Below are 19,683 nucleotides of genomic sequence, written 5' to 3'. Positions count from 1 at the left end.
AATACGAGCATAAGAGATTACCTTACGATCTTGAGTTTGTGTAGCCGCACCCACAGGCTTTCCAAGAAGTAATGAGATTGAGTGAAGGATATCTTCCCTCCAGAACTCCAACGAAAGTCTCGACAGTCGGACCCGCATAGGTACCTGTGAGGGGATCTCCTCGGCTGAATTGAAGCCCATGTGCCAGGGTTTGATAAAAAGCCCCACCTAATTAAAGAAATAAGTACCTCTTTCGAATGCCCTGTTCCTATCCGACATGCATGAGAAGATAACCAAAAAGTAATTATTCGCAGCCAATATAATATCCATATCACCTTCAGGATTCCAAACCCGACGAGCCTAGGAATCCAAAACAGGTAAGGAGAGACGAAGGCCCAAAAATTTGCAGATAAGAGCATGATTCTACCAATACTCAACATCCTTTGAAATCTGCTCAAGTTGGATGACTAAAATAGGTTGATCTTCGGATCTTTCCAAACATCCATTAACTTTTTTAATTCGAGATACTCCATTTAAGGATGAGATCCCAGCTTCCAATGTAGGTTTACTCCTCTAATCTTCACCATTGGCCTGCACTGAAGAAGACGAAATAGCCATCTCCATGTCCTCAAAAGAAATCTGAGATAATATTAAGCCCCGACTCACCATAGGGCAACCCCAACAATCCACTCGTCAAGGAAAAAATTATGGGAGACCCACGGTCTCCAAACCCACCAAAATCCCCGATCAAAAAACTATTGAAACACCAAAGGGCAGAGAAATCCAAACCCTGCAGCCACCAAACAACCCCACACCCATTTGCACCTCATGAAACAACCAGAAAAGAACCCCCCGCGTGTGTAAACAACCCCCCACCGTCAAGCACAGAAGCTGGAGCAGAGGCTAGGGCACACAGGCCCTAGCGTTCATCGCAGACCTGCACAACGCCATCCATTAATGATAACGATTCACGACAAACAATCACTAAATCATCCCATAGCTGGATTTACTATTGACCTTGCAAATTTGCATCATTAATCCACTTTTAAAATTGAAACACTAATATTCAATATTTGATTGCCCTTCACATCTACTAAAAAACTTTATATTCTGAGCACTACTAATCAAAAGTGAATGGAAAATTAATCATTTTTAAATTCTACTCAAATGCTCTATTAGAAATGCCCACGATGGCAAATCTACTTGACTTGATTGAGCTCCAATAGACACAAGGTCAATGCAAACCAACTCAAATATGTTATAATCATCACATGCCTTTTTCTTCCCAACACCCATTTTATACTTGTAGATTTTAAACTATTTGTCAAGCTTGAAACTCTCCATTGTAGGCTTTATCACTGGTTTGCATAACTTTATGTTTGAAGTTCAATGTTTTGTGAATTTCAATAAAATATGAAAAATTCATTCGAATTTTCCCTAGACTTCATGTAGAATCGTGCTCGAGCTTCTATTAATGAAAGTTTTTCGGTTCCAATTGTCTAGTGGTTTTGCAAAGCCAAAATCAAGAGCATCACATTTTAGGAGTTGAAGGCTTTTCACATCTATCAATCAAGCACTTGAAGTAACTGCCTGCTGGAAGCAACGGCCAAAAACTAATTGGTGGTTGTAATCAACTAGAGACAGCCTTATTGATAGGAGATAGCCCCCACAATGATAACGTTGGGTGCGCTTTTATGGCCAATCGAGGGAAACATCTTGTATCAATTTGGTCACCTTGCTTCTTCTACATGCTCCCATTTGAGGAGCCAAAAGCTACATAATGCGGGGATGCGACATGTCCCCACCCAAAAAGGCCAAGTTTCAGAGACGGGGACATCCCCAAGACGGGGGGACAATTATGGGACGCCCCCCTCTGTCCCCCTTTTCTGAAAATTCCCAGGAAATGTCCTAGAAACTTGGGGATTTTGGGATTTTTTTGGGGGATGTCTGTACATCTTGGGGACGGTTGGGGATGACTTGGAAGTCCCTGGAATGGATGGGCGTCCGATTTTATAGACAACATCAGCACTTATAAAATATTTTAATTTTTCTTTTATAAAACATTATCTTAATTTTAAAGTGGACCCCTCCTTCCAAGTTCACCCTAACATGCTTATTACTGTTTGGTAGTTATGTCCTACTATTTGGGGCCCTCTAATTAGCATTTGACAACATTATGTTAAAAATCATGGAATTAATATTACTATTACTGTCACGCTACACTCTCAGAATTATATAGCGGACTGTTTGCAAGGTGTTGGGAAAGTTTGAAAAGTGCATTATAGACCTAGAACATGCATCCTTGTGTCATTTTTTGGCAATACATCGGTGCTTGGCTGGTCTTGGGTTGATCCGGGTCCTTTGTGGAAGATATGGTGAATATTGGAAGTTGCATCAATATACCATCTTACCTTTTTGTATAAATATCAGTCCACTTACAATGAATTGGAAGTGTAGTTTCAGAATTAAATGATAGTAGTGTGTTTCAATTTGTAATGTGGATCCTGTTGGTATTGAAAATGAATTCTAAATTATGTTCTTGGGTATATTTCAAATTTTTATGTTATTCTTTTAATATTACATGCACCTTGACAATCATTCCAAATTATGAATGCATTATAGCATATGGAGCATTGAGTTTTATTATTAAATGTTGTATGTTAAGGTTCTATGATGTTTAAATGGCATGGTTTATCCATGTCTTCATATGAATGTAATGTATATATGCAAATTTCCTTGTATATATTTTTATTTTCCCTATATTTATATAGTCATCCACGTTTGCCACCTCCCTTGCTCCCAAAAATCGGCAAATTTTTTGCCGTCCTAGAAACCCCTCCCACTGTCCCTTGTCGTCCCCGTCCTGGAAACTTTGGGGAACATAGGCCAAAAGTGTTTTTTGATTCACCTATTTCAAAGATTCATTTCCCAAACTTTTTAATTGATATACATGATTTAACATATTTATTATTTATATATTAATAAATAAAAGATAAAAAGTTAGGCATATTTAAGTTATAATGTTTTTGATTCATTATAATGCATTCATATTCAGCATAATGTAATTTATTTTTAATAATTTAAATTTAATAAATGTAAAATATTTATGCTATTTTAAAATTTAATATACTATTTTTAATAAATAACAAATTATCTAGATATTAATTTTCTTTTTATATTAAATTTATATAAGGCGAATTTCATGTTGAATTTGTTTCAATTTTTTAACCCTTGTTGAACTTCATCTGAATTTTAATATTTTATTGTTGCCAAACATGAACTTGAATTCAGATCTTGTGACTTAGATTGAAGGGTTGTGGCTTAACCCATATCCCCCTATAACTAATAAATGTTACTACTATGTAAAGTCAATATATTTCAATGGAGGCATACAATTTTAAACAGTAAGTGCAAATGCTTGATTTGATATGTCTGCACTTGTGAGGTCAAATTAGATATGTAGACATGGAGGGAAGCTGATTGGTATTAAGTTTATGTTGATTATTTTTACTCTGTTTCTAATGGCTTGCTGCTTAATGTTTTCGCAGTTTGGACAAAATGGGAGCACACTTGTCTCCATCATCAGTTTCATTTGCAGCAGTTCAACGTGTTATTATGGCTATACCAGTTGTCTTCTATTTGATCCTTGTAAGGTTAGTTACATCAAGCTATTTGACATTATCTATATCCTTCTTTTTGTTTTAGTTGACATTTGAGATTTTATAATAGTTTGCATAATGGAGTGAAGTTACTTTTTCTGTTGTGTATATTCAATTGTGCATTTTATTTGAAGGAAGAAATAAGCCACATTTTATTTGAAGGAAGAAATAAGCCAGAGGTGGAAACCGAGTTTCTGCTTTATATGGAAACAGCAATTTGTGTTTCAATAGTCAGTGCAATTAACTTTCTATCATCTCAAAATACAGTTTACATAATGGTATATTGTTTGTTCTGGCATGCATGTATCTCAGATTAAGGTTACTTCTCTTATTCTTGACTTGGCATAGTTCATTCTTCATTAAAATAATAATGTAATAGTGGATAATTTAAAGAACATCCACAAATTTAGTTTGATTAGAATTGTCTTAGTTGTTACCTCATCTGTTTGCATGCATATTCCTTTTTTGCACGAATAACTCCTTATTGCTTTCATTTAAGTTCTCTATGGGAATATTTTTTTATCTTTACCCTCTTGTTATTATAAATAGAGGCTGGCATTGTACAATATTCATATTGTTTTATAGAGATTATTTTTACAGTATGGTACTGTTTTGTGTTTCTGTGTCAAGTCATATCAAATTTCTGACTTGTAAGCATGAATGGTTGTTTTGGCAAAAGGCAAATCCTGGCGATCTACAAGTTTGTGTCTGATTTGAACATGGTGGGAGAGCTTTGAGGCTGAGCTGTCCTTCCCTTTATGTTGTCTTTTGTTTGTAGTGTTTCTCAGCTGCATTTCGTTAAAGTCAGAAGTGTGTGGCAACTGGAAGGGTTGAAAAAAATCTCTAAAGCAGTTTTTGTTCGACTTCTATGGGAGAGCTACATTGAAAGAGAACACACATTTTTAAAGTTGAAAGTGGATTTAATAACCTTTAAAGCTATTTTATTGTCCAATGTTCTTGTTACAAGATAATTTAAAGAAAGGGGTTTTATAAGATTACTTCTAAAATATTAAAAAAAAAAAATTGTAAAGGGTTGAGAGCCACGTGTCCTACTGTTTTCCCTGTCTTTTCCATTGGCCTTGAAGCTGAACCTTGATGATATAAACCCTTTATGGTCCACACTCACTTGGCCATACATCTCAAGTTTGGCTCATCTTTGTTTGCTACCTCTTGGCCTTTACAAACAGGGTATTCTCTCTTGTGGACTGTTCTTCTTTTACAAGTGGTTTGCACCTTCAAACACCATTTAAGAAAAAACAAATGGAATGCAAGATGATCTTTAATTTGGTATATTGGAATGCAAAAATTTGTAAAATTATTTGACCATGAAAGATCACAAGTTGAAGTACCAACTCCAAAACCTACAAAAAGTTAGTCTTTTTATTAGGAAAAATTTAAAAGGGTGTTATCTATTTTAGATTTAGTGCGTGGTGTAGTGGTAAGCAAATCCTTGTTAAGTATTGATTTTAGATGTGGAAGGTATTGAGTTCGAGGCCTTAGAATGAAATTTTGTACTAGGACATGTTTTTTTTGTTTTGAAGATGAGAGGATGGGGCCTGGTTTGACAAACTGTTGAAAACATATATTTGCTTTTGAAGGCAGCATCTGATCAGCTTATGGGGCCAAGTTGTCATTTTTTAAATTCTTGAAGATCCCTCACAACTGAGCACTGTTCTGGAGAGTTTCTTTTTGATGATTTTTTTCATAAAAAGGAGTTTTCTGAATCTTTCAGCTCTGTTAGAAAGATGATAAGGAGATCTGCAGCATGGTGGATGGATTCTATTTCTTTTTCTAGAGTTATTGGGAGCTTGATTTTAGGCATCTTCTCACTGCTTTCTAGTCAATTAACTTCTTGGAGCAATAAGTTCATCTAGAAGAGATAGAGGCTCCGACTTTTTGCACGTAGTTATTTTTTTGGATACTCATTGATTATACCGAGTTAAACTAACAATGTCTGGTATTTATCATACTGTAATTTGTTTATCATTGTTATCTCCCATTCAAGGGCAATTTATAACTTGGAGGTTTTAGGGAGTAATTATATCACAAGGAATCATGTTCATTTTTGAGTTCAATGATGAAAAAGTTTAGAACAAGTTTGTGAACTGTAAAATTTGGAAAGAAATTTGTTACTAGTTTCGAATAATAGAAATCTCTGTTTTATTTAAAATATATAATATTAAACTAAAAATAAACAAGATTAAAACTAAAAAATAAAATAAAAATAAAACTTATATATTTAAAATAAGTAAAATAAAAATTTAACATAAATTTATCAAATAGTAAAACGTAGTTTGGAAAATTATAAATATTAATAGATATTGTTCATGCCACGTAGTATGAATGGTTAGACATGGATAGTGGTTGCAGGTTTGAATCTGTGGCTTCAATCACTGCACAAGGGCAGGCAGCTCATGATGCCAGGACTGTAGTGGTTGAGTAATTAGGACCTGACAAGTGGGGTCCCAATGAGTGCTGATTCCACTGTACAAAAAAAGAATTAAAAAATCTAATGGTGAATGTTTAACTAGTAGACACAATTTTCCAAACAAATAAATGTAAATGAAATCTTAATGTGACATTGAAAAATAATCTTCCTGAAACGGATCTCTAAAGCCACTTTCTCCATTGCCATGAGCATACCTCTTAGACCCCCTGGCAAAAACAAAGGGTCTAATGCTTTCAATGACATAGACAAACAAGCAAATGCATGAGAGCATGACGTAACCAAACAAAGAGTAGCAGGCTCCATCCACAAATAGGATACTTCTTGATAACTACATTTCACTGCAAGATCATGTTGCACATAAACAGTTGCTGGAGTCACTGGTTGAGCACAGAATAAGAGATGAAATTCCTATGCAAACATGTGTCTGTGCATCTAAGGCAGTCTGTCCATGTTTCTTCACATCTTCCAGCCTTCAATCAACAAACAATGGGCTGCATAAACACTCTCGACTCCACACACATTGCAAAAAAAGCCATTGCTGTAATCACCATGCTCAAAATACAAACTCTTCAATGTGAACACCATGCAATCCACACTCAAGCGTGCTCTAAACCTTACTATCCATGCTTCATGTTAATGTTGTAGCTTAAGTCGGATTGAATGGACCTAGAGATAATCCTTCTATGGTTATTGGTTAATCATCAATTAGACAAACTCCCCTATATGTGTGTGTGTGTGTGTGTGTGTGTGTGTGTGTGTGTGTTACATATTATATGTAATTATGTTTTTATATATTATTGTTAATATATTGTTGAATGATTAACTTATAATTTACCATATAGAGACATGTCTCTTCATGAGACATGCCTTCTCTTCTCATATTTATATGACATTCAATTCTGCATTTGTAACTCATAAATAAATGGCAATGTTATTACATTTGCAGAAAACGATCCTATAAAACTCAATATGATATCAGAGCATAGGCTGCAAATGTATAGGAACAAGAGAGGAGAACAAACAAATGATCATAAGTAAAGTAAAAACAATGTTGCTAACAAGGGATCACGTAAATCCTAATTATGGAATATAGGTTAAAACACAAGAAAACATAGATGGGAAACTACAATATCATTGAACAACTAAGTTATCATATTCACTCCAGAAAGCTGAAAGTTGAAATTCGATTCGCTCAAATTCATAGTCGGTTCACACTTCACATTCATGTCAAATTCGTTATTTTCCTGGTAAATTCCCTGCAAATTCGTAATTTTGAACCCTCGTTGACTTTGTAGGAATTTAGATCAAATTTGGTTTGGGTCAAATGAGCCTGGGCAGAATTTCAACGACTTTACAGCGAATATGGGAAACGACAACTTTTTGTTGACTTTTTAATGGTTCAATAAAGCACTTTTTTGTTTCATTTGACCTAAAATGATGTCATTTTGGGCTTTTATGCAGCAGCAGACCTGAAACGTCACATTCTAAGTTATTAGCATTGTGGTGTATGAATTATTTGCTGCAACATATGTTTATATATATATATATATATATATATATTCTTGTATGGATGAACCCAGAACGACCCGAACCCAGCCCAATTTTTTTTGAGTGAATCTTGAACCCGAATGTTGAACCCGCATCTGAACCAGAATCCGAACCGGCAACTTAGTCAAACAAGAGTAACTGGGCGAGAACAGATGTTTACAACTAGTAATAGCAATTACTTCTCTTCCTCTTGGTCACGGACAGATAAAACATAGTATCAGTGCAGTCGAGAGCAGAAAAGAATAAGGAAAACGATGAAGTCTATGGGAGATTCGACCAATTTAATATCTGCCAATAGTATTGCAGATGTCCTCCTTCATATTTACAACTGCACAGACAATAATACTAAATTCTGATAGTTATGAGCAGACAAAACAAAAGTGGGAGTAAAGAAATAATTGAAGAACCAGTCAGCAATCATGCATTGGATGATCATATGCGGAGGGGTATTTGGATCATGATGCATCAGATATTTGTCAGGGAAACAATTATTGGCCGAGATAGAGATAACATGACAGGAGATGTATTGTATAAGTCAGACAACAAACAGACTTCTGGGCACATATTAATTAAAATCAACAATTGAAGCATTGTCTTTGTTTTTTTGGAACTGAAGAGACTTTCCAAAGCATTGAGTTTTGTATCTCAGCGACATGTTTCTTTGGTGACATTTTTGAAGTGCTCATTGCAGGATCTTTGCTGTAGCCTATGATATTAATGTTATTATAAATACTATCAGCATGGTGTCAATTGTGCGTGCAAATATAGCAAGAAGCATTTGATCATTATTGTAGGCAATCGTTGTGTGATTTATCGTGAATCTTCTGTAGATGAGTATTGTGCGATGTATCGTCAGTATTTTATGATGATGTTTATATTTAAAACCAACAATCCTTCTATGTGTTTACACAAGGCATGATTTTAAGAATATCAAACTAATTACAAAACTAACAAAGGTTCAATCTGTAAAGATGTGATGGAAAGCCTAGTATTAGGGTTGTGGTGAAGAGACACACTCTTCCCTTCTTACATCCTGATACTTAAGATGTATCAATACTCATTTCCAAAGGGGGATCATCAAATAAAATAACATAATTAGTTATTCATCACCATAGCCTGGCATTGAACATTCTTTTCTTCTTTATATATAGATCTGGATCATTTGGTGGAAATACAAAACCCAATAGAAGCAATAAGCATCATATAAATGACAAAGATATAGAACTCAGACTAACTATTCTGTAAAGATATTAAACGATATCCATATTGAGTATTGTTTAATTGGTTGTTTTCAGTATAAAAGTTTTCACAAGACTTAAAAGTCTGTATAGAATGGATATTATTCACGACATATTAAAATTTTAGTCAAATGACGAAGATATGAGAAATGGAGTTCATTAGAATTGAATCAGAACCATATCTTGTTGTGTTGGTGTGTGATTTGGCATGTAGTTCCAAATTTTGCAAAATCCATCTATATTGGGATGAGCACTTTGCAGAGAACAACTTCAAGATTGAAGATTATTGTATCGTAAATTACATTATCTAGGTTGATGGTGAAAAGTGTAACTTTTGAGCATAGGAAATAGGAGATTACATATGCATCTATAGTAATGGTGTATGCCTGTAATAACATGAGATAAAATTGGCTGTTGAAAGTAGCATCTTGATAGAATTTACTCTTGTGTTTGTGGAGTAGCACTGCTTACATGTGGCATTTCACATCAAGTGACATCTTTCAGAATAACGAAACCTTAGCTCAGTGTTAGACTAAGCCTCAATATCATTCAGTGACATTTGCAAGACTCACCTACATTTGATTGATATGATATCAACATCAGAGTATGTTGCGGTAGACTACTCAAAGCATAGAAGTCGATGATGCTATTAAACAACTAGCAATTTGTGAGGGGTATATTATTGATGCAAGGAGGGATATGAACAGCTAGGGCTAGAGGTTTGCCTAACTATCCAAACACCTTGCTGAGTAAACACAATGGAAGCGTACACACGGAGAACAAAACCAAGGAGAGAGAGAAAAAAAACACTTATATTGATTCATCAAGTTATCAGCATACACGCCCAGCTGTGAGGCTTTCTGGTTTACGACTTGATACAAAATACAACTTCAAATTCTACGATCCAGCTTCAAATTCACTTTTCCAAATACATTTATTTTTAACTTTCTAAGTCTCTCTAACCTAAACCAATTACCTCTACTTATACTTGCCAAAACAGCTTACAAATGATTCTAGATCATTACATAATAGAAAGGCCGACCTTAAAACGGTTTGCACTCATCCCAAGACAAGATCCTATCATTAAAGTCATGATCTAAATTAAACACATAAGTTGGCTCAAACTGAGAACCAATCACAGACAAACTTGGTCAAAGAAGGAACCAATCATCAGCAAATATCAGGCTCACTCGATACATGAAGGAATGCTTGGGCAACACTGGAACTTGGTTAACACTGTAGGAAACTCAGTTAACACTGCTGGAACTCAGTTAACACTGTTGGAACTTGGTTAAAACTGTTGGAACTCGGTTAACATTGCTAGAACTTGGTTAACATTGTTGGAACTTGGTGATAACTACTAGAATGAACAAATGAGCGAGATTACAAGACAACCTAGGATGCTCTTGCATCAGACAACTGGGGTTGAAAGAAATGATTCTCCTGAATCATTGAGATGTCACAACCTGAGTTGAATGCAACTCAGATTGGGAAATCCACGTTGCATCTTCAATTGGTCTATTCTTCCACTTCACCAAATACTCATAGTAATCTTTTCCTCTTGTGCTTTTACCAACTCTCTAATCCAATATCTGTTCAACCTCTTCAATCTGCTTCTTAGGATAATCATCTAGTACAACAATTTCGTCATCTAACTCATGATACTTATACATATCAGCAACATTGAATATAGGAGATATATCCATGTCATTAGGTAACCCAACTTTATAAGCATTACCACTGTCAAACTTCCTTAAAACTCTACAAGGTCCAAACTCCTGCAATTTTCAGCTCACTGTATGTTTCAATAGGAAATCTTCCTTTCTTCAAATGAACCATCACCTCATCACCAACTTTAGAAACATGTCTCCTAGACTCATCAGTATTCTCCTTATACTTTTGATTACTTTGTTCCATTGTCAACTTCATTTTCTCATGCAAAGATTTCATAAAACCAGCAAAGATTTTCCCTCCATCACTTCTCTTTTCTTCACTAGCAACATCCCTCAAATCTGATATTCCTATAGGCTGCATTCTAGTAACAATCTCAAAAGGTGTTTTTCCTGTACTCCTATTCATAGAATTATTATATGCAAACTCAACTTGTGCCAATACCATATCCCAATTATTTTGCTCATCTCCAACTAAACATGTCAACAAATTACCCAAGCTTCTATTCACAACCTCTATTTGTCCATTTGTTTGTGGATGGAATGTAGAACTAAATCTCAACTCAATACCCATCTTCTTCTACAAAGTCCTCCAAAAATAACCAACAAACTTACTATCTCTGTTAGAAATAATACTTTTTGGTAATCCATGCTATCTAACAATCCCTTTGACGAAAATCTCAGCAACATGCACAACATCTGATGTCTTTTTACATGGTATGAAATGTGTCATTTTAGAAAATCTATCCACAACAACAAATATGGAATCATACCCTCTTGTTGTCTTAGGCAATCCAAGAACAAAATCCATACTAATGTCATTCCAAGTTTCCTCAGGAACTTAAATAGGTGTAAACAATCCAGTGTTCCGACTTGCTCCTTTTGCAACTTGACAAATTCCACAACTCCTTACAAACTTCTAAACATCCTTATACATCTGTGGCCAATTATACTTATCCTTCAGCAAATTCAATGTCTTATCAATTCCAAAATGTCCAACCAAACCATTATAATGCTTTTCCTTAATCAAATTAAGCCTCATAGAACTTCTTGTTATACACAATTGAATTCCTTTGAACAACATATCTTCTTGAATAAAATACTCATCATACTTACTCATTTGATCTAATAGACTTGGTGCTCTACACTCTCTCAATGACTCAGAAAAATCAAGGTTAGTATTATGCAATTCTTTCATTTCATCAAACCAATAACTTCAATCTTCATCTCAGTCAACTAAGAATGCCTTCTACTTAGTGCATCAGCAACTCGGTTAGTAACTCCACTTTTATACTTGATCACAAATGTGAAATTCTGCAAGTACTCAACCCACTTCATATGTTTTTGATTCAATTTATGTTGACTTCCCGAATACTGTAAAGCTTTATGATCAGTATACAACACAAACTCCTTAAGAATCAAATAATGTCTCCACTTCTTCAAGGCTTGAACAATAGCATAAAACTCTTGATCATACACAAAATACTTCCTTTTAACATCATTCAACTTCTCACTAAAGAAAGCAACAAGTTTACTTTCTTGACTTAACACAACTCCTATTGCACTGCCACTTGCATCACATTCAACTTGAAATACTTTATTGAAATCAGGCAAAACCAATAGAGGTAACTCAACAACCTTTTGTTTCAAAGTCTCAAAATTCTTATTAGCTCCATGCGTCCACTTAAAATCCTTTTTATCTCCTCTCATTGTTTCAGTCATAGCATAACAAACAAAACTGAAATTCTTTATAAACTTTTTGTAGAAACTAGCCAAACCATGAAATGAGCTTACCTCACCCACATTCGCAAGTGTAGGCCATTCCAAAATTGATTTAACCTTCTCAGGATCCATTCTTGAACCATCAGCTGAAATCACAAATCCCAAATACACAATCGCCTTTTGCATAAAGGAACAATTTTTTAAATTAATCAATAACTTCTCTTTTAGTCTCTGCAATACTTGTCTAACATGCTCAAGGTGTTCTTCCTTAAGTCTTACTGAATATCCTAATATCATCCAAATAAACAAACCTCGTGAAAGTACTAAGGTGCATTAGTCAAACCAAAAGACATAACCAACCATTTATACAAACCATCTTTTGTCTCGAAGTCTTCCATTCATCACCTTCTCTAATTTTGATTTGATGATAGCCACTCTTTAAATCAATCTTGGTAAAATACTTTGCTCCACTCAAATAATCCATTATGTCATCCATCCTCGGCATAGGAAACCTATATTTCACTGTGATCTTGTTAATAGCTCTGGAATCAGGACACATCCTCCATTCTCCATTCTTCTTAGGTGCTAATACAATAGGTACAATACATGGACTCAAACTTTCTCTAATCAAACCTTTTTGCAACAACTCATTGACTTGTTTGTTAAGTTCTTCATTCTCTGTAGGTGTCAATCTATATGGTGTTTTATTCAGCAAACTAGTTCCAGGTCTATACAATGACTTCTTATTGGTGGTAAACCATCAGGTATATCCTCTGCAACAAGTTCTTTATACTCATTCAACAATTCTTATTGGTGGTAAACCATCAGGTATATCCTCTGCAACAAGTTCTTTATACTCATTCAACAAGCTTAATTTCTGTTGTCACTCAGTTACTACTATCCTCTGACACTTGGTTACTACTGTCTGACACTCAATCATCACTATTATCTGTCACTCGGTTACTACTAGCACAATTCAATCCTCTAGGAATTATGGCAAAACTGATTTGATGCTTCTTTATTTCCTTTTCAAATTGCTTCCCATTGACCACACAAACTCGAGCAGTAGTAGGATTAACCTCATTTGGACTTTCAATCAAAGGTAACAATACTTGCTTTCTTCCATTCACCCAAAGAGTATATTGTTTCAATCTTTCATCATGCATAGCATATCTATCATATTGCCAAGGTCTACCCAACAGAATATGACAACAATGCATAGGCATACGATCACACAAAACTTCATCAAAGTAATTTCAAATATTGAATTTCACAACACATTGTTTACTTACCAATATCTTATGCTCATCCCTGATCCATGAAACATGATAGGATTTAGGATGCTTCAGCCTTTGCATTGCAATTTTGTAACCAGCTCATCTGATGCCAAATTTGTTGAATTTCCATCGTCAGTGATCACTTTGCAGTATTTCCCAGCTATCTTACATCTGGTCTTGAAAAGACTTCTCCTAAGTATAGGTTCCTCATCAATTCCTTTATTACACAAAGTTCTTCTCACCATCAGTTCTCCAAGATCCACTTGGTGAACCCTCAAGATCTCCTTGAATCATAACATTTCTGTTACTTTGTTCATTCTCACTAGAGTATCTACACTCAAAAGATCTATGCCCTTCTTTACCACATCTAAAACAATTACCATGAAAGCCACCTCTAGTGTAAGAATTACCTCTTCCTCAGTAAGAACTAGTACCTCCTCGGTAAGAATTACCACTTTTCCATTCGGTCCTGCCTTTGTCATCATTTTTCCATTCAAATTTTTCTTTGCCTTGCACAGAATTGTCAGCTTTGCCACCTTCTCCATAAGATCTACCTCTATCTCTCTAGAATCTACCACCTCTACCTCTTTGTCTTTGTTCATGCTTCTTTGTCAAGATTTCCTCAGCTTTCAAGGTATATTGATATGCTTGTTCCACACTTTCCAATTTCACAAAACTTATCTGATCTTGAATTCCAAATCTCAATCCATTTAAATACCTTGCAACTTTCTCAACCTCATCATCCACATGTCTAGATATGATGCCCAATTTGTATAATTCTTCAGTATACTCTTTCACATTGTTATGTCCTTTTCTCTCAAATTTTGCATCTTCCTCAACAAGCTAACTTGGTAATCAACAAGAAGGAACTTCTTCTTCAACTTGTTCACCATTTTCAGCCAAGTCCTGATCTTCTCCTTTCCTCTCTTTTGTCTATCAGTTTGCAAATGCTCCCACCATAGTGAGGCATGACCTTTCAACCTAGTGACTGCAATTTTCACCTTCCTATTATCAGGAGTGCCTTAAAACTCAAAGAACTTCTCCATATCAGAGATCCAATCCAACACAGCATTGGTGTCCAATTTTCCATCATAAGGAACAACTTCTACAACAGGCTTCGAATGTGCCCTAGACAATATTCTCAACAATCTTTCCTCAATTGATATTTCTAATTTTAGACAGTAGATACTTGTAAAATTTGCTAGTTCTGAGAAAGATTATTTCCTTTGCATTGTTTGTAATCTGCAGCTTGGTTCACTTTCCAAAAAATTGCCGACCCTCAAACACTCTTAAATCATGTGGTGCTCCTTTGTAGCTTTCTGATGGTTTCGTTTTGAATCATCTTTACGTTGATGCCTACTTGTGATTGCTTGGGTGAACTTGTGTTGTATCTTGTTTTGAAAGGTTCAGGAGTCGATGAATTTATTTGTAGTGATTTATCATCATATGAGGAGTATCATTTATATTATGCTTTTTCTTAAACGCAATTCTATTTTTGAATTCTTTCTTTGGGAACTTTCTTTTGTTTTAATTTCTATAGGGAGCTATGAGACAATGACTCTACTTGTGGCCTGTGCAGTCCCAGATCCTTTAAGCATCTATTCCGCTGGTTCCCTGCATTTTTGATCGTGTCTTTTTTTGAAGTAGTGGCATTTATCTGCTATCTGAAGAGCTTGGAGTCTTTGCTGGTTTCCTATGCAATTGCGGTGAGTCACTGTCCCTTCAACACCCAGGGTTTTACATTTGAAAGCAATGAAGAAACATTAAAGACAGGTCTATTTGAAATTGTGCATATGAAGCTGATGGAATGTCTATAGGAGAGATTGCAAATCTGCACGTGATTCAAGGGTTTTATGTATAATTCTATCAGAATTGATATAAGCTTAGGAGTTCATATTTTCTGTTTATATCTCTTAACAGCTCCTGACTGATCTTTAATATTTACCTGTTTCAGGCAAAGAGGAGTAACGTTCTACTATCAGTTATAGTTGGAAGAGTAGTATTCAAGGTAGTTATTTTTCATTGATCTGGCAGATTAATTAAATGAAATCTAAGATGCTAGCTTAGTTGCTAAATTTCAGTACTTGAGCATGTAAATATGGATCAGTGCATATCTTGTGCACAGGAATGTATACAAATTTGCATGTGTGAATAAGCTATCGTGCACAGGGATACTTGTGTTCACTTTGCATATGCTCCCATGCCTAGTTATAGAGACTATTATCAATACACAAATGCATTATAATATAATGAATGACCTCATTTGGTTTTGGGATTCTTGTTTTTTGTTTCAGGAGAAGATTTGGAAAAAGCTCCCTTTTGTCATTTTGATGGTTGTGGGAATGATACTCATTGTTCTAGCTTGAGGTATGATGTAGATCATACACAGCAATTTCGAGAAGATAAATTGGATACACCGGATCAAGTAAATACACATACATAATATAGAATTCATTGAAAAAAATCATTCATTCATTGCCTGCAAGATGAATGAATCCCTTCGAAGCGGGCATCAATTGGGCAATGGAATTCCAGATAAGTGATTTTATAATGTTAATCATTGAGAGATGCTAATCTTGTGACCCCATAATCTCATGAGCCATTGCTTGTTTTTGTTATTCAAGCAAGCTCACATTGCCTTTTATTATTTATATTGAAGGGCAATTGGTGCTTTGGTAGTAAGACTGCCTCTTTAAGTGCCCTTATGATTTATTGTTACAAATTTTTAACTGAAGCTTCTCCAGTTTCAGATTTGATGTGGGGATCCACACAAGAAATTTGTTAGCATTTCATACACAGCGAGTACATAAAATGTAATCATGCCTCTGTTTGAGTCTACCCACTTCAATAATACAGAGTCATCATACAGAGTCCCAAATAGTCTTTAGAGTGAAGACGTTCATGCAAAAAGTAATGGAAAATCCATGTATGGAGTCACTGTTACTAGGGTAGGAAATGATGGTGTTCATTCAATGCATCTTCCCTTACTTTTTGCATGTACCACTTAGTTTGGGCATTTGATGATTTTTTTGATCGCAACAGGACTGTTGTTCCATATATATATAGCTTTCTAACTACTGCCATCTCTTCGAGAAAGATTGGTATTTTTATCTTTGTGAAGGGATCTTAGGATCTTTACTCTTTGAAATAGTATTAATAATATTGCAGATAAACTAATTGAAGTTTGGGTGGATGCTAATTTGTTGTTCTTAAGATTGCAATCATTCTCTTAAGACTGCAATCATTCTCTTAACGATTTAATAAAATATAATTACATTGTCTAATATAATAAACTTGATTCATCTTTAGGGAATATTAAGCACGCACATACCTACACGTATCCCCATGCACAAAGACACAAATGCACACCATGCATGGGAAGACACTATTAACTGCCAAACAATAAGACTACCTATTATAATTTAAATGGAATGTAACAGGTATGAGATAATCATAGATGAAGATCAATGAATGCTTTATTGGAAGTGCGTGCTCGTATGGTCCAATTAGGAGCATTGTGAACAAAATCAAATTTTCAAGTATTTGATGGCTAAACAAAACACTATCATCGTTACCCATTAACAACTAATCCCGAAAAATTATGTATAAGTGAACAAGTAATTAATACATGTACAATAAAATTACAAAGTCAAGTATTACAAACTTCGTCATCCATTCCCATAATTTTGGTGGTAATAGAATGGGAAAGTTATAATTTATGATGTTTCATTTCTTAAACCAAAATAATAAAATCACAACTTGAATGTGTTACGATGAAGAATTAGTGCATAGTGCAATGGAATGTGGATCTTCTGGTACAGTCAACTTCAAATTTGTAATGGGCTTTTAGCTATAAGCAGAAAGTATAACTTATTAATTAAGTTCATCTTGGTCATTATCACATCTAGAATGCAGTGCATTGTGCATAGAATGTACCTGCCAATAGGCATACAAATAATTGAGTTGTGCCAGATGATACAAATAACTTGCCAAATTTGAATGTATATATCCGGAAAATACTTTGGCAAGCTGATTACTGTACCAAGGTGATATTATTGAAATGTTGTAGTGTCTCTGTTGTACGACTGTGTACAACTGTAGGTGTACAACCTTAGTAGGGGTTTTAGAGTGGATGGCATTTTAGTATGCAACTGTACTGCAACAAGCCTAACAAGTAAAGATAATCCAAGGGGATGTACAACCAAACAATGTGCAGGTATTGTATGATTGAAAATTTGTACTGAATAGATGTAGCTGACGGTCTCACAAAATGGTCGACCTGAAGCTGTACAACATAAAATTGACTGCATCAAAGCAATTTGCATTACATAAAATTGACTGTATAGCAGGGACTAGTAGAAATTTAAGCTGATTGTATAGTCATTGATTCAGGGCAGGGATTAGTAGAAATTTAAGCTGGTTGTATAGTCATTGATTCAGGGCATTCGCAGTAATTTTCCTACCATACTTATGGAGTAGACGAAGACAAAAGGTGTACGGTAGAACTATGATGATCACAAAGCCATACGTTTGGAGAAATCACTAAATTTCTCTGTCCTATGGTGGAGGCCTTTTCAACAAATTTTTTCAATTCCTTTGAAGAACCGCTAAAAGAATGTACGGTGGGTTTTCTTTTAGGCAGCCATATGATTGTGTAAGAATTTCGAACTTTAACAAGTTGGAATTTGGAACTTTAATAAATTTTCCCTCTTTCTGATGCATTTTATTTGCTTTTTTGTTCAATAGCCTCATTGCTTTGTTTTATATTTCTTTTTCAACTTCATTTAGCCACCTTGTTAGTCCTTGCCGTCTAAGGCGGTGACTAATGTTTTCACGTTTCTTTTTTTCATTACTTCCAATTTGGGTAAGTTTGAAAATCTTCTTAACATATGCTTTATATTATGGTAGCTAGAATTAAGTCTATTAAATGGATTTTCTCCCTCCAAAATTCCCATTTTTCCATTGGCTTGTCTAATTTTTCTGGGCAATCTTTTTAATTTCCTGCTCAAAAAATTGGTAAGAAATTAACATCTGGCAAGTCATTTGACGCATCTTTCAAGTAGCTATTACAAGGTAATTTCTCAAAGATAGCGTGTCATCTGTGTTCCTATTAGACGACAAGTAATTGGGAGGACAGACGTTGAGCAGGGTCTTCTTCATATTATTATATTTTATTTTGCTCATCTTGGTTAATCTCCTTTATCCCCTGAAGTTTCTTCCCATATTAAAAATGTATTTTGAGCTTGTATAAAGCTTCGTGTGAGCGCAAACATAAAATTTCAAAATTTAGGTGGCTGAGTCTGTTATTTATTTTGGAGATGTTTTATCAATCATCTGTACCACGATTGTGTCGACTATGTATGGGTTCTGTGCATTTACAATAAATTTTATAAGAACAGCCAAAAAGAATTTTATTTATTTATTTGACACAACTATAAAGATCTCTGTGATTCTGATTAGTGGGAAGGATTTACAGATCCCCATAGGATTCATTGACATTTTAAAAATAAACTTTTGCCAATTTACGTCTGCAAGACTGAGATTTCAACTAAAAAAAGAAAAGCCATTCAATGGAATCGGGCTAATCATCGTTCAGTTTGTTCTAGTTGAGAGCCTGATTTCATTAATCTGTTATGGAGATCGCGAACTGACTATTTTTACTAAAATTTATTTCAATGCAGGGAGTTTTCAGATTCCCATTCAATTCATTGCTGGGTTTTCTATTTTCTCTACAACGAATTACATACTAATGTTGTTAAAAATCTAATTCCAACCATCGTAGTGCTTCTAATTTAATATTATTCATCGTGTGGTCATCTATTTGGTTATCTAGAGGTATCTCATTAATTTTAATTTGTAAAATGGGATTTGGGATCCATATTTAATTGATGACGTCTTTGAATTTATACCCGTCCTTGGTTAAGGCCTCTATATGTCCTAGAGGAGGTCTTTATTGGCTAAAGCTATGACCAAGAATTTGCCCTGGTTGTTGTATAACAATAGTGATATTTTGCTCAAAAATGCTAGAAAATAAAATTCATTCTAACGGACCTCGTTAAGTTTTTGGTTGAGATGGTGGTTATCTCTTTTGAAGATGTTATCAATTTTAATTAATGCGGAATATTTATTTATATTTGTACA

At 34.8% G+C, this 19,683-nt stretch overlaps 1 protein-coding gene across 1 annotated transcript in view; it reads left to right on the top strand.

Moving 5' to 3' along the window:
- Positions 1-16,638, top strand: part of LOC149539811 (uncharacterized) — a 64,726-nt gene extending 48,088 nt beyond the window's left edge. Inside the window, exons 3-6 of the mRNA XM_089801010.1 lie at positions 3,528-3,632; positions 15,122-15,248; positions 15,497-15,550; positions 15,837-16,638. Coding sequence (XP_089657136.1) covers positions 3,528-3,632; positions 15,122-15,248; positions 15,497-15,550; positions 15,837-15,908 — 358 coding nt within the window. The 3' untranslated portion in view covers positions 15,909-16,638. The remainder of the gene's footprint in view (positions 1-3,527; positions 3,633-15,121; positions 15,249-15,496; positions 15,551-15,836) is intronic.
- The last annotated feature ends 3,045 nt before the right edge of the window (positions 16,639-19,683 follow it).

This window comes from Cupressus sempervirens, chromosome 9 (assembly GCF_028749045.1).
Source record: "Cupressus sempervirens isolate cs-2001-9-10 chromosome 9, ASM2874904v1, whole genome shotgun sequence".
Lineage (NCBI taxonomy): Eukaryota > Viridiplantae > Streptophyta > Pinopsida > Cupressales > Cupressaceae > Cupressus > Cupressus sempervirens.
This window is presented reverse-complemented; position numbering and strand designations above follow the sequence as displayed.